General features: G+C 58.4%; 1 protein-coding gene across 1 annotated transcript in view; it reads left to right on the top strand.

The window, feature by feature from the left end:
• Positions 1-7,474, top strand: part of ASIC1 (acid-sensing (proton-gated) ion channel 1) — a 17,748-nt gene extending 10,274 nt beyond the window's left edge. The window contains exons 3-11 of the mRNA XM_010566507.1: positions 4,903-5,053; positions 5,538-5,665; positions 5,878-6,028; positions 6,120-6,176; positions 6,257-6,410; positions 6,496-6,587; positions 6,843-6,922; positions 7,050-7,154; positions 7,370-7,474. Coding sequence (XP_010564809.1) covers positions 4,903-5,053; positions 5,538-5,665; positions 5,878-6,028; positions 6,120-6,176; positions 6,257-6,410; positions 6,496-6,587; positions 6,843-6,922; positions 7,050-7,154; positions 7,370-7,474 — 1,023 coding nt within the window. The remainder of the gene's footprint in view (positions 1-4,902; positions 5,054-5,537; positions 5,666-5,877; positions 6,029-6,119; positions 6,177-6,256; positions 6,411-6,495; positions 6,588-6,842; positions 6,923-7,049; positions 7,155-7,369) is intronic.
• Positions 7,475-13,363: the final 5,889 nt, after the last annotated feature.

Here is a 13,363-nt window from a genome sequence, read left to right on the forward strand (position 1 = left end):
CCCCCCCTCCAATGCAATGCAGCTGGCTGTGTCATGGGAGCAGGACAGCCCAGCTGCAGGGTGCCCATCTGCCTCATCAAATATCCATCCCCCAAATCCTGCTCCTGGCTGCTGTGGGGTTGCACCCCACCTCATCCCTTCCCACCAGTCAAGCTCCAACCGCCAGGCACCCCAAGGGATGATGCAGGCAGCTCGGCCCCAGCTCAGCCAGTCCTTGGCAGGGACAAGCAGCGCCCCGTTACAAAACCGAGCGGGTCCAGCTCCCGGGGCGCTTTCTGCGACAGCCTCCCCGGGGCTGGGCTGCCGCTTGCAGGCCTGGGATAACAGAGCTTGCAATGTTGTTTTCTCCTCGCCTCCTCGGGGATTGGTTTATCTCTATGAATAACTCCATCCCAGCTTTGATCTCCTCTGCCATTAAAGCGTGACAGGCTGTGAAATGTGCTGTTGCTGCCGTCAAATCCCCCTCCCGCTTCTCCCCCGCCGCCTCCGTGCTCCCCCGCTCCAGGGAACCTCCTTTCCCAGGCCCGTGACGAGCTGCAAAGCAGCGAGCGGGGCCGAACCACCCCGGGACAGTGGCCAAACACTATGCCAGAGCCAGGAAAAAAAACAGGCTCCTTCCACCATCCTGCATCCCTTGCTGCGGCAGGGAGGAGGGCATCGAGCATCCCTGGTCCCCAGCGGTGGGTCGGGGTGTCGTGGCATCATCCCAGCACGCGCCGCCACAGGGGCTGATGTCACGGCTAATTATAGCATCCCCCATCCCTCTCCCCCGCCAAAGCTTTACCTGAGAGAGGGTAAAAATAACTCCTGGTGAGGGAGGAGTTGGAACAAGCCCAAGGACTCCTCTAGCATCTCCAAACTTGCACAAACCGGGACGGCACCCCTCTGCCTACAGCATGGGGACACGGCCACAGTTTGTCCCCAATCGTGGAGTCAGGACACGCTCCCCTGAGTGCTTGTGCCACTGTGCTCCTGGCTGCAACCGTCCCCGGTCACCTTCATCCCAGCTCACATGTCGGCTCTGGGACAGGCGGTGGTAACCGGAGCCAGGGCAGCGCTCATCCTCGGTGTCCCACACAGCTGCTGGGAACTGGCCCTGGCACTCTCCGCAGGCTGTTTAAGCCGAGTGAGGCAGGTTAACGGCCCCAGCTGATGATGGAGTGTTTTCATTACAGCATCTCCCTCTCCCTGCTGCAATTGCTCCCAAGAAGACACATTAAACCTCCCCATGCCATGGGATCAGATCAGCCCCTCGCTCACACTGTCAGGGACTGTCCCCACAGGCAGCACCGCTCACCTGTCAGCGCCCTGCCAGGGCTAAACAAACTCCTCCAGGCTTCTCTTCCATTTTCCTCCTTCTCTCCCTCCACCTCCTACAGACGTTGCACAGAAACTCTCTGTCCCAGAGCTGGGGAATACCAGAAATCCCACCCTGAGCTCAGCCAGCTCAGATCTGCTCAGCTCCAGTGCCGGTCTTTGTGTGATGAGCCCAGCCCATTCCCACAGGGCTGAGGCAGCCCAGTGCCCTCAAACCCCCTCCAGCTGAAGCCCTGATGCTTTTACAGCCCAGCCCTGCCCACGGTGCAGCTGCAGCTCGTCTCTGTCAAAGGCGAAGGGCTGGGATGTGACCTGGTCCCCATGGCATGGTGGCTCCCAGCCACCCAATCCATCTCCCTGGTCCCATTTCCCAGGATGAGTTTCCAGCTCAGACTCTCTGGGTTGCTCCTAAAAGGTGCAACCTTGCTCTTGGCTTTATGAAATTTCATCCTGTGGCTCTGGCGCTCGGCCCCAAGGTCACTCGCCCTTGCTCCCAGCTTTGTGGCAACTGCCAGCATCCCTCTTACACAAGGGCCCTATTGGGAATATTGAGCTTGGGGAGCCCCAGGACAGCCCCTCGAGGGACAACCTGCTGTCACATCATCGGTCATCATCTTGGCTGAACCTGCCCTGGCAGGGATCCCCAGTGCACGCCCTGCCCATTACACCAGCCTCACTTGCTCGGGAAGAGCAGATAAATTTGCACTGGTATCAGATCGGATTTGTACAAGTTACCTGGTTGCATTTGTTTGCCCGGTTTGGTGGTGCCCGTGTCCATGAGCCAGGATGGGCTCAGGGACCGGTGGCCCTTCAGTGCATGAGGAGAAGGAGGCACAGCAGCCGAACTGGCGTGCTGGGCCATCCTCATCGCACCCGGGCATCAGTCAAAAGCTCCTGTCCAGCTCTTGCGCATCAAAGTGCTGCATATTTAGATACTCCCCTTCCCCTTGGGCCAGCAATGGCGGCTGTGGTGCTGGGATGGGGCTGGAGATTGCTTTGTGGTCGCATCGGATGCTTTTATGAAGTGCTGAGTGCAGGAAAAAAACAAACCGCAGGAAGGGGCTGTGCTGCTGCAGGGCTGCAGGGAGGAGACGCCTTTGCTCCGGGCAGCCAGCCTGGCCGCTGGCTCCATCCCACCATCCCGCATCAGGGCTGCATCCCCGGGACCCCCAGCCCCAGCCGGCTCAGCGGCATGAAGCCTGGACACCGGGGGAAGCAGTAGCTCCCTGTGCCCCACAGGGATCCGAAGCACGAGGTGACACACCACGCACTGGCTGGGCTCTGCAGAAGGAGTCATCACCTGAAGTATGGCAGCGCCCAAATCCTGCCCAATCCAGCCCTGGCTTGGAGGAGGATGGATCCCGCACTGCTCAGGACATCACCTTCGCTGGACGCTCCCGTGCACATGCCACTGCCCCGCGGCACAGGACGGGTGCTGCCTGGGCAGGATGAGCACCGCGAGAGCTTGGGGACACCACAGCATCCTTCCGCCCTCGCTGCCACCGTCAGGGTGGGCGCTGCAGTAGGACAGTGTCACGGGCATTTTGGGAAAACCTCTGGCTCCAGCTGCCCTGATGAAGAGCCCAGAGAGCCCGGCATATGGTGGCTCTGGAAACAGCCTGGTAACCGGCGGGGAGGCCCTGGCTGGAGCAGCTGGTCGGGCTGCCAGGACCGTGCTGCCCCGTGGTGAGGATGGAGGATGCGGTGTGGGTACGCAGCACGCCGGGTGTCTGTGCGCGCACCCGTGCGCACCCGCGTTGGCCGGACCTGGCAGCCCCTCAGGACCCCCGGGGCAGCACCGGGAGCTCCCAATGCGTCAGTGCTTCTGGAGCTGGCGATGTCTGCTCCGTCCTGCCAGCCGCAGCCAGCTGGTCCCAGGGGACCTGGGGAGCCCGCAGAACCGCCCCTCGCTCCTCCTCTCCTCCTCCCTGCTCCTGATATACCCTCCTCTCTCCATCCCCTCTGAGCATCCCTCTGCTCCTCTCCCTCAGTCCCGCTCGCCTCTTGCTCCTTTTCCCTTCTCCATTTCTCTTCTCTGAACTTGCCCCTTCCTCCTTCCCTGCTCTCCCCCAGCCCCTCTCACCCACACCCCGAGGAACTGACCCACCATTGAAGACCCCCAGGCTCTGGCAGGGCAGGGGCCAGGACCCCCACGCCGGAGCTGGGACCCCCACGCTGGACAATGCCTCTCCAGATATTCTGCACCATCTCCTTCTCCAGCGAGGAAGCACCAAGAGATGCTGCAGCCGCCGGGAAGGGAGAGGATGGAGCAGACGAGTTCCTGTATGGGCAGGAGGAGGATGAAGAGGAGGAGGAGGAGGACGCAGGGGCAGCCACGGACTTTGTGGCCTTTGCCAGCAGCTGCACGCTGCACGGGCTGAGCCACATCTTCGTGGAGGGCAGCCTGGGCGCTCGGCAGGCGCTCTGGGCGCTGGCCTTCCTCCTCTCCCTCTCCGTCTTCCTCTACCAGGTGGCCGACCGCATCGTCTATTACCTGGAGTACCACCACGTCACGCTGCTCAGCGAGGAAGACAGCCCCGAGATGACCTTTCCCGCCGTCACCTTCTGCAACATCAACCGTGTGCGGGTCTCGCAGCTCAGCCACGAGGACCTGCTCTACCTGGCCCCCCTGGTCGACTACGAGCCCGGGATGGAGCTGGGCTTCGCCCCGGCCCAGCCCAGCCCCGGGGATGAGGACGAGCCCCTAAATTTGTACGGTTTTTTTAACCGTACTTGTCACCAGCTGGAGGACATGCTGCTGAGCTGCAGCTACCGGGGCGAGCAGTGTGGCCCCGGCGACTTCGCGGCGGTGAGTAGCCCCAAGACGGCCAGGCACGGGGAGCAGCTCCGGCCGGCATCGTGTCGGATCAGGCACAGAGGGTATCACTCAGGGACAGGCTGATATTTCAGCCCCGTCTGCCGGCACTTGGGCGTTTTGCTGGAGTTGGGGACGGCACCGGTTGCGGAGACCCGCTGGCGGGATACGGAGAGCAGCCCCAGGGCTGTGCTTGCGGAGGAGGTGCCTGGTACCTCCGTCCTGGCATCACCGCTGCCTGTGGGGCACCATGCGGGCACTGACCTCATGTTCCCCTTGCCCGGTCTGGCAGCAGCTTAGTGGCGTGGAGACATGCCAGCTGCCAGAGGCGTTAGCTGGAAGAGCCGAGGAGGGACCCGGGGGGGGGGGGGGTCAGGATCCCATCCAGCCCCGTCCTCTGCAGGGATGGAGGAGGGCTTGGAAGAGGCGCTGGTGCAGGCGTAGGGCCAAGTGCCACCGTCTCAGGGAGCTGGGGCTGCCGTGGTGTCTGTGGGGTTGGCGTGCTGTAAATCTGCAAAGCGGCTCCTCCGAGTCCATGCCATCCCTGTGCCTTGGTGGAAACCGTCTCCTCCTTTACCGAGGCAAAGACAGGCAGTTCCAACAGTGAGAGGCACCCCGTAAGGCAGGAGCCTGGGTCGGATAGTACCCCCAGGCTGGGGACGGCTGTGTTTCGGGGCTGGTGATGCCCTCCCGGCTCCATGCTGTGGTGCTGGCAGCAGTTTGGTGCCAGCAGAAGGGTCCCAGCCTCAGCCCCATGTCCTCTCCTGCAGGTCTTCACCCGCTATGGGAAGTGCTACACCTTCAACGCAGGGCAGGACGGGAAGCCCCGGCTCATCACCATGAAGGGGGGCACCGGCAACGGCCTGGAGATCATGCTGGACATTCAGCAGGACGAGTACCTGCCAGTGTGGGGGGAAACAGGTAAACCACTGCCCCAGCGGCTCTGCCAGCAGGTCCGCTCGGTCACTGGCAGCTCCCAGGGTGCTTCCCAGCCCCTTTCCATCTCCCCACCCCACGGGTCCACATCCCTCAGGCTCCCTCCTCTTCCCTCCTTCCATTTCTCATCACTTCGGGTCCTTCTCTTTCCTTTTTTCTCCTTGTCTATGTTCTTCGCCATGGCAACTCTCCATCGGTTTAGACAAGCAGCCATCACTTGTTTATAAATAGAGGCAAACACTTTCCCTGCTGCTCTCCCTGGGTGCTGGAGCAGGAGGGTCAGAGGCGGAGGGGACAATGACATGGTGTAGCAAACAGATGGACAGATGGATGGACACGTGAATGAATGGATTTGCCCAGGGGAAGGGTGGGAGACAGGAGAAATTTTGGTCCCTCTTAAAGCAGGGCTCGGTGCAGCCCTGCAGAGCGAGGTACAGCACGATGCTCACCCCGCTTCTCTCTGCCACAGATGAGACCTCGTTCGAAGCCGGGATCAAGGTGCAGATCCACAGCCAGGACGAGCCCCCACTGATCGACCAGCTGGGCTTTGGGGTGGCTCCCGGCTTCCAGACCTTCGTGTCCTGCCAGGAGCAGCGGGTAGGGACTTGCGGGGGTCTGGGATGCTCCTTTCCACCCTGTGCTGTGGGCTAGACCTGCTGTGGGATGCTGAGCCTCCTCCCTGTGCCCCCATGTTGGATGGGGAGGGGGACCTGGCCCTGGGCACCAATGCAGCGAGGGTGTTTGTCCCCCCGCCATGCTGGGGGGCCGATGGGCTTCTCTCCTCACTCCTGGCTTCTGCCCCCTCCCAGCTCATCTACCTGCCACCTCCCTGGGGTGACTGCAAGGCCGTGGCGGGCGACTCGGAGTTTTACGACACCTATAGCATCACCGCTTGCCGCATCGACTGCGAGACCCGTTACCTGGTGGAGAACTGCAACTGCCGCATGGTGCACATGCCAGGTGAGCCCCGTGTATGCCAGGGTCCGGCCCCCGCCCGGCTGAGCCCACCGACATGATCCCACTGGGAAAACCTGCTTTCTCTCTCCTCCAGGCGATGCCCCTTACTGCACCCCGGAGCAGTACAAGGAGTGCGCAGATCCGGCCTTAGGTGAGGCTGCCCAGCCCTGTGGGACCGAGCTGCGCGTGTTGGATTTCTCCATCTCTCCATCTCCCTCTCTCCCTACCCAGATTTCCTGGTGGAGAAGGACAACGAGTACTGCGTCTGCGAGATGCCCTGCAACGTGACCCGCTACGGCAAAGAGCTCTCCATGGTGAAGATCCCCAGCAAGGCCTCCGCCAAGTACCTGGCCAAGAAGTACAACAAGTCGGAGCAGTACATCGGGTAATGTGCGGCAGCCACGGTGATGGGGCGGCATCTTGTCCCTCCCTCCCAAATCTCAGCCTGATGTCACTTATGTCCTGCGCAGGGAGAACATCCTGGTGCTGGATATCTTCTTTGAAGCCCTGAACTATGAGACGATCGAGCAGAAGAAGGCGTACGAGGTGGCTGGCTTGCTGGGTGAGTGTTGGCGGCTGTGCCAGGGGCCCTGCGGCAGCACCCAGCCAGCATCCTCCAACAAGGTGGTCTCACGTTTGCCCCGTGCACCATGGCCCTGTTCCCGAGGCACTGGGATGTGCCAACAGCATGGATGCAGAGCGGGGCACCTTGCTGCCATGGCCAGGCACAGCAGTGATGAGTTCTGCCCTTTCTCTGCTCCCTCTGCCACCGGACGCCAGGCTCGCAGCACCCTGATGACTTCCCTCTCCTCTGCAGGTGACATTGGAGGGCAGATGGGGCTGTTCATCGGGGCCAGTATCCTCACAGTACTGGAGCTGTTCGACTACGCCTACGAGGTGAGTGTCTCTGCCGTCCCACGGCTGCCAGGAGGTCCAGGTTATCCTGGAGCACAAAAACGCTCATGTGGAACATGGGGAAAAGCCACCCATGAGCCCCCACGGTACTGAAATCTGGCTTTTGTAGGTGATAAAGCACCGGCTGTGCCGGCGGGGCAAGTGCCGCAAGAACCATAAGAGGAACAACACGGACAAGGGCGTCGCGCTCAGCATGGACGACGTGAAACGCCATGTAAGTGCCGGGCATGCCGTGAGAGCTGCTGGTTCCCTCTTGCAGCTCAGAGGCTGCCCCAGATGTGTTGTGGAGGGGGGGGTGTCACAGTTTTGGGGAGCGCTTGGGAAAGGAGCGGAGGCACCAGGCAGAGATGCTGTGGGGAGACAGGGCTCGCTCTCCACGGGGGTCTGGGTGAAACCAGTGGCCCCAGTGTCCTGTCCTCTGCCCCACAGAATCCCTGTGAAAGCATACGGGGCCACCCGGCAGGCATGACGTACGCAGCCAACATCCTACCTCATCACCCGGCCCGGGGCACCTTTGAGGACTTCACCTGCTAACCGACATCTGGATGTACAACCTGAGCTACCAAAGCCCTCCGGAGAGCTGCCCTTCTCCCTGCGAGCGCCAGCGGAGAGACACATCTAGGGGACCTTGCTCCTCACCACGGTGGGACACAGACAAGAGCGACGGCCTCGGATTTCGGGGCAGGCGGTCGGGTCGGGTCATGCTCGAACCCGGCGCGCAGCCCCCGCGGCAGCTGCTCCGCGCCTGCCCCGCTAGTTCAGAGACTTGAGGACGCTCCAGCCCGGCCATCCTCGCGGTGCGGGGAGCGACACGCACAGCGGGCTGGGGCACGGGCCTGCCCCGTCTCCTCCCCTCGGCTCCCCTCGGCCTTTTTAACTAGAAACCCAGAAGCCAAGAAGAAGCAGCCGTTTGGCCGCAGAGTCTCCATCCACAGCCCTGTCCGTCTGTCCATCCATCGTCTCCATGCCCATCCTGCTCCAACGCCTTGGCCGGCGCTTGCTGGGACCCCCGTGCCCGGCAGGAGGGATCATCGAGGAGCCCCATGGCATGGCCGGCGGGCACGGCGGCGGGTTCGGCAGTCCCAGGAGAGCCTCGCTGTCCCCTGGGACCGTGGTGGCCCGCAGCCCACCCTCGCCTGACCACTCCTGGCCACTCCATGCACATGAAGATGGGGCACCTCCACCTCTCCAAAACGTCTTCCTCGGCACCCTGCCCCAGGGACGGCGGTGCCTGGCCACCGAGCTCGCTGGCCGGCCGCGAGCACCAGAGGGGACTCGGCCGGGGGGGTGCCTCCTCAGCACTGAAGACCCCGCCGCCCGGGCACTCTCCCTCGGCCGCGTCGGGTTGGGCGACAGCGTGGTCTCCTTGCCCGTCTCTCCTGGGCTCCCCGCAGCCTGGCCAGCACCACCCTGCCCTGCATTCCCTCCTGTCCCCAAGGAACCTGGGGCTACCCCGTGCGGCCCCCGAAAAAACAGCCATCCTCGGGGAGAAAGACAGAAGGAAAACTCCTGGCCCCCCCATTTCGGCCGCAGCCACCGGCCCGGCTCGGCCAGGGGCATCACGAGGGACGGCCCCTCGGCACCGCTTTGGCCAGGCAGGCATAGGAGCCCCAACGCCAAAAGGGTTCATAAATTGAGGGATACCCCATGGCACAGGGTGCTCGGGGTCCACGGGACCGCAGGCTCCCACCCCGCCAAACCCCCCCCACACACTCCGGGACAGCAGCTGCCCCCGGGCACCGCGAGCCCTGGGCATCTTCAGGGCATCTGCTGGCTCGCTGCCCCGGGACCGCTGCTGCTCCTCACGTCCCTGCCCTCTTGCCGGCACGCAGAGACCTGCCCTGGCAGCCGGGGTCCGGCCGTCCAGCCGAGTCTCTGCTCCCCGGGCCCGCAAGCGCACCGCCATTTCGCTCTCGGGTCGGCGGAAATTGGCCTCCCCCAGCCCCTGCCAGCCCCCAGGCCCCACACATCAAGCAAGAGCCCTCCCAGGGCTGAAGTGCTACTTATCTTTAAGAGCTTTTGCAATAAGTCTTTTTAGTAATTATTATTTCTAAACCGCAGATTTGTTTTTATTATTGTCATTATTATTATTTGCTTCCTGACCAAAATTAGGAACTGGGGGTCAGTCCTTTGTATCCAGCAATCGCCCAAAGATGACGGGTCGGCCACATCCATAAATTTTCTTATGGATTTTTCCTAATGTTTCATTGCGTTTCATTTATTTATTTTCTTTCCTTCTCTTTCCCATTAAAGCTTTTAAAGATGGGGCTGGGATTTGACCTTGACGCTCACCTGTTGAAGCATATACTTTTTTGTTTGTTTCTATTATGTCATCTGCATTTTATATTTCTTATATATAATATATATGACTATATATATATGTGTACATATATATATATATCTCTATATATGCATCATATCAGTGTAGATACCCATCTAGTAGCATTTAGGCCTTGTTCTTGTGCCATTTTTTTTTTTTCTGTTACTGATCTCTGAATGCCTTCAAGTGTATAAAGTGTTGAATTCTCTCTGGTATCTGTACTATGTACACACATTTTCATAGGAAGCACAATGACAGATGCATTGTACATCAATACCTGCTACTCTTAACGATGATATAAAGAATGATATAACTCATGAACACCGAGCCTTTCTCTCTTGCTGAGCTGCTGGAAATGCTCCCCAAGGAGGCAGGTGGGGATGGCATCATCCCAGCATGTTCTTGAAGGCATCACCGAAATCCTGGAGCCAAGACCAAAAGGAGCGGGGTGGGGAGGATAAAGCTTTGGCCCAGACTTCCAGTACCGCCTTTAAATGCGCACACGAACACCAGCAACATCAGAGCTAATGTTGAACAGAGTCACATTAAAGCGTCCCTTTGCTAAGTACTGTGTTAATGTGGCGATGGCTCTGGGTACCTAAGCGAGCTCGGGTATTGCTGCCTGGTCCTGCACTGCCATGTGAACATGCCCTGAGGGACACTTTAGGACTGGAGGATGGGAACTGACTTTTGCTCTCAAGCAGGGGGAGGAGAATTAACATATGCACAGCTGCTAATCTTTGACAACTCTAACACTTCTGTGGTTTGGGACAGACACCTGAGATTCAGCAGAAATGAGTCACTAGCTTGAATATCACCTGTTTTTAATTTAAGCAAGTTAGTAGCAGTTGTAGCACAAGCCATATGTAAACACACTTTTTGTCCTAAAAATTTCCAGCTATAAAGAGCAAAAGTAACATGCCAGATCCAACACTAGGCATCCAAAAAAAGCCCTCAGGACCCCATGGAGACTGAATAAAAGTGAGTGGGCAGTGGGCAGGGAATACTGAAATGCCAAACTCCCCCTGGTCACTTGGCTCTGGCCATGTCCCTGTTGCTCCTGGAAATGGCAGATGGGTGTTTTGCATTTATACTAGAACGGTCTTACTGCTATTCTGGTCCTTCTCTGCCAGAGCTGGTGCTGCAAAGGCCACAGGGTGGGCTTTGAATAGGAACAAGATAATATAGCTAAGCCCAGAAGGGAGTTAATGAACCTAAATTAATTGCAGCTAGCCACTGTGAGTAGCCAGAGCAGCTGACCATGCCTGCTCCCTCCACAGCAGCATTCACACCAGCTCCTGTTGCAGGGGCCAGGCAGTGACCCTGTCTCTGCAAGCTGTAATCTCTTCCACGGTTCTCCATTAACCTGCTGGGCTGTGCTGGGAGCAGGTCACCCCATCCATCTGTCACAGCCTCACATTGCATAGGCGCATTCCCCAGCCTCAGCACGACTGTCTGAGGTTTCTGTTGCCGCTGGACATGATGTCTGTGAGCCACAGCCTGGAATGGACTCGTGGAGGAGGTGCCTGGACCCCAAAAAGCAGCAGAGCCGATGCAGTTCCCATGGGTGTACAGCAGGTAGTCAGACGGGACACCAACGTGAACAGCTCTCAGATAAGAAGTGGAAAAGCTGCACATTTTCAGACCCAAGACTCCAATGTGCATGCGATCCGTGCACCATCAGAGCATTGCAGGACAGCGTGCGTGGGCCGGGGGGAGCTTCAGCCTGTTTGGGATTGTGGCGGGACGGGCACGCCACGTGTAGGCTGCGGGGGGCTGGCAGTCTGTAAGGTGTGTGGTGCAGGCAGCGTGTGTGCATCCACGTCTGTCGCTCGGTGGTGCGAGACACGCTATGCACAAGACAAGGAGTTAATTACATTTCACGGGAAGCATCTCTGATGATCCAGGCGAGGATGGGGTGTGACACACCTAGGCCTGAGATGCTGGGAAGCACCTGCTTGCACGCTGCTGTGTTTACCTTGCGGATTGTGTGGCTGCTGAAACCCTACAGAGCAAGGATTAATCATGCAACACGCATATAACCACGGCAGAGATAGCATCACCTCTTCTTCTCATCCCTGGCAATAATTCCCAGTTACCACTCGCTCACTGCTAAAGCTGCCAGCAGAAACAGGCACTGAGATATAATTACACAGTCCTGGATGCTGTTCGGCTGCCTGGAGCCAGAGCCATACTGGTTGGGGAAGAAGGTTTCAGAGGAGCTGCCTTGTGCCAGCAGGTGCAGTAAAATGAAGGTACACGGGGTAGCATTTCGCAAACCATTTCCACTGGGAGGAACGAACCAACCAAACCCTCAGGGTAGAAGAAAGGACAAGTGTAAGGAGACACTGAGCCAAGGAAGCTGGGGTTATTTTCTCCTTGTGTTTCTTACAAAATGCAGCTAGTATCAGGGGACTGAGAGGACTGGTCAGAGAGCATCCCTGGGGACAGAGGGCTGGGGTCACTCTCAGATCAGCTCATGCAATATGGGGTCTCTCAAGACCCTGCAGCTCACCTGCTCCCTGTGCCAAGCTGAGCAGCTCTCTGAGTCCTTCTCCCTTCTCTCCACTTTTCAGGTTAGCCCTTGCTTTCTCTCACTATCACCCCACCTCACTCTGTGTGTCCCTTCCAGGAGAGCCAGGCAGCTTTCCAGTCTGCCCAAAAGGTTCCTGCCAGGCTTTAAGTCTCAGTCAAAGTTGCATCTGAACAATACAGAGCAGATAAGTTCCACTGCTTTTCCTCTCCATGAATATTTCATAAGGCTGCTGGGCGCCAAGCCTGTCAGAGGTGGCATTAAATTAACTGCACGGACACATGGATGCTGAGACAACAGTTAATGGCTGTGCTCAAAGCTTCGTGTTTTTCATTGAGGATAGGAAATGCCATATCTGACAGAAAAGGTGCCAACGCATCCCCACTTCTTTACTCAGTCAACAATGACATGCACTGTACAGGACAGCCTCTGAAATGACCCATGATCATCATTAATTGCTTAATTAATACTTGTGGTGTGACTGCTCGCTTGGCTTTTTTTCCACAGAATAATGCTGGCTAGATTTGTGTCCCTTTTCTCTCTGAGCAACCATAAGGGTAAGTGCTCTGGAGAATAGGGAACTTAATGCTAATACTTGCAGAAAGTGGCCTTTAACTCATAGAATCATTTAGGTTGGAAAAGACCTTCAAGATCATCGAGTGCAACCATCAACCATGCCCACTAAACCATGTCCTGAAGTGCCTTGTCGACATGCTTTTTGAACACCTCCAGGGATGGTGACTCAACCACTTCCCTGGGCAGCCTGTTCCAATTCTAACATCACGCTTTCTGTAGCAACCCAAGTCACTGTCAAGGGAATAGGAATCCTTTTCCTGGGTGCTCAGCCTAAACCTGAACAAACTGATTCCATTCATGTCCATTTATGCCCCCATAAGCTTGATCCTTAAGATGTTAAGGACAGCAGTTCTGTTGAGAGGTGTTACTGCCACGTCTGCAGGTTGAACTCTTCTGTTCCCAGCGCAGGCAAAGCCTCCTTCCTCCCAGCACATCCCAGAGCAAGGGAGGCTTCAGGACCAGCATCTCCTGCAACAGGCACGTATTTATAACGGCGAGCGCTGCACTTATGGCCTGGCAAGCGTGAGACCAACCCTCCTCAACGCCAGGGCATTTCTGACTGTAACAACTCCGTGCAGTAGCTCTGACAGCTGCAGTGGAAATCAGCCAGCCTAAATTAGGACAGGAGAGATCAGAACAAGCGCGATGTCGGCTGAGGTAGGTAAGACGAGTCCCCGAGCGCGCCTGAAGGGAGCTCGACGGATTGCCAGCCTAAGGGTTCGAGCACCTGCAAATTCTCTTACAGGTGGTTTTGCACAGAGGTGGGAGCCCCTAACACACAGCCCCGCTCCTAACACCCACGGGACCCTCCGCTCCCCCGTGGCCCTCGCATGCCCCACGAGCTCCCCCACTGACATTGTCCCCAGGACCCTGCGCCCCCAAGACCAACCCTCGCGGACCCTGTACCCTTCCCTAATCCCCCAGGACCCTGCTCCAAGACCCTGCACCCTCCCAAAAAGCCGCAGGACCCCGCTCCGACACCCCGCACCCTCCC

The sequence above is a fragment of the Haliaeetus leucocephalus genome, unplaced genomic scaffold (genome assembly GCF_000737465.1).
Source record: "Haliaeetus leucocephalus isolate CR32 unplaced genomic scaffold, Haliaeetus_leucocephalus-4.0 Scaffold214, whole genome shotgun sequence".
Classification (NCBI taxonomy): Eukaryota; Metazoa; Chordata; class Aves; order Accipitriformes; family Accipitridae; genus Haliaeetus; species Haliaeetus leucocephalus.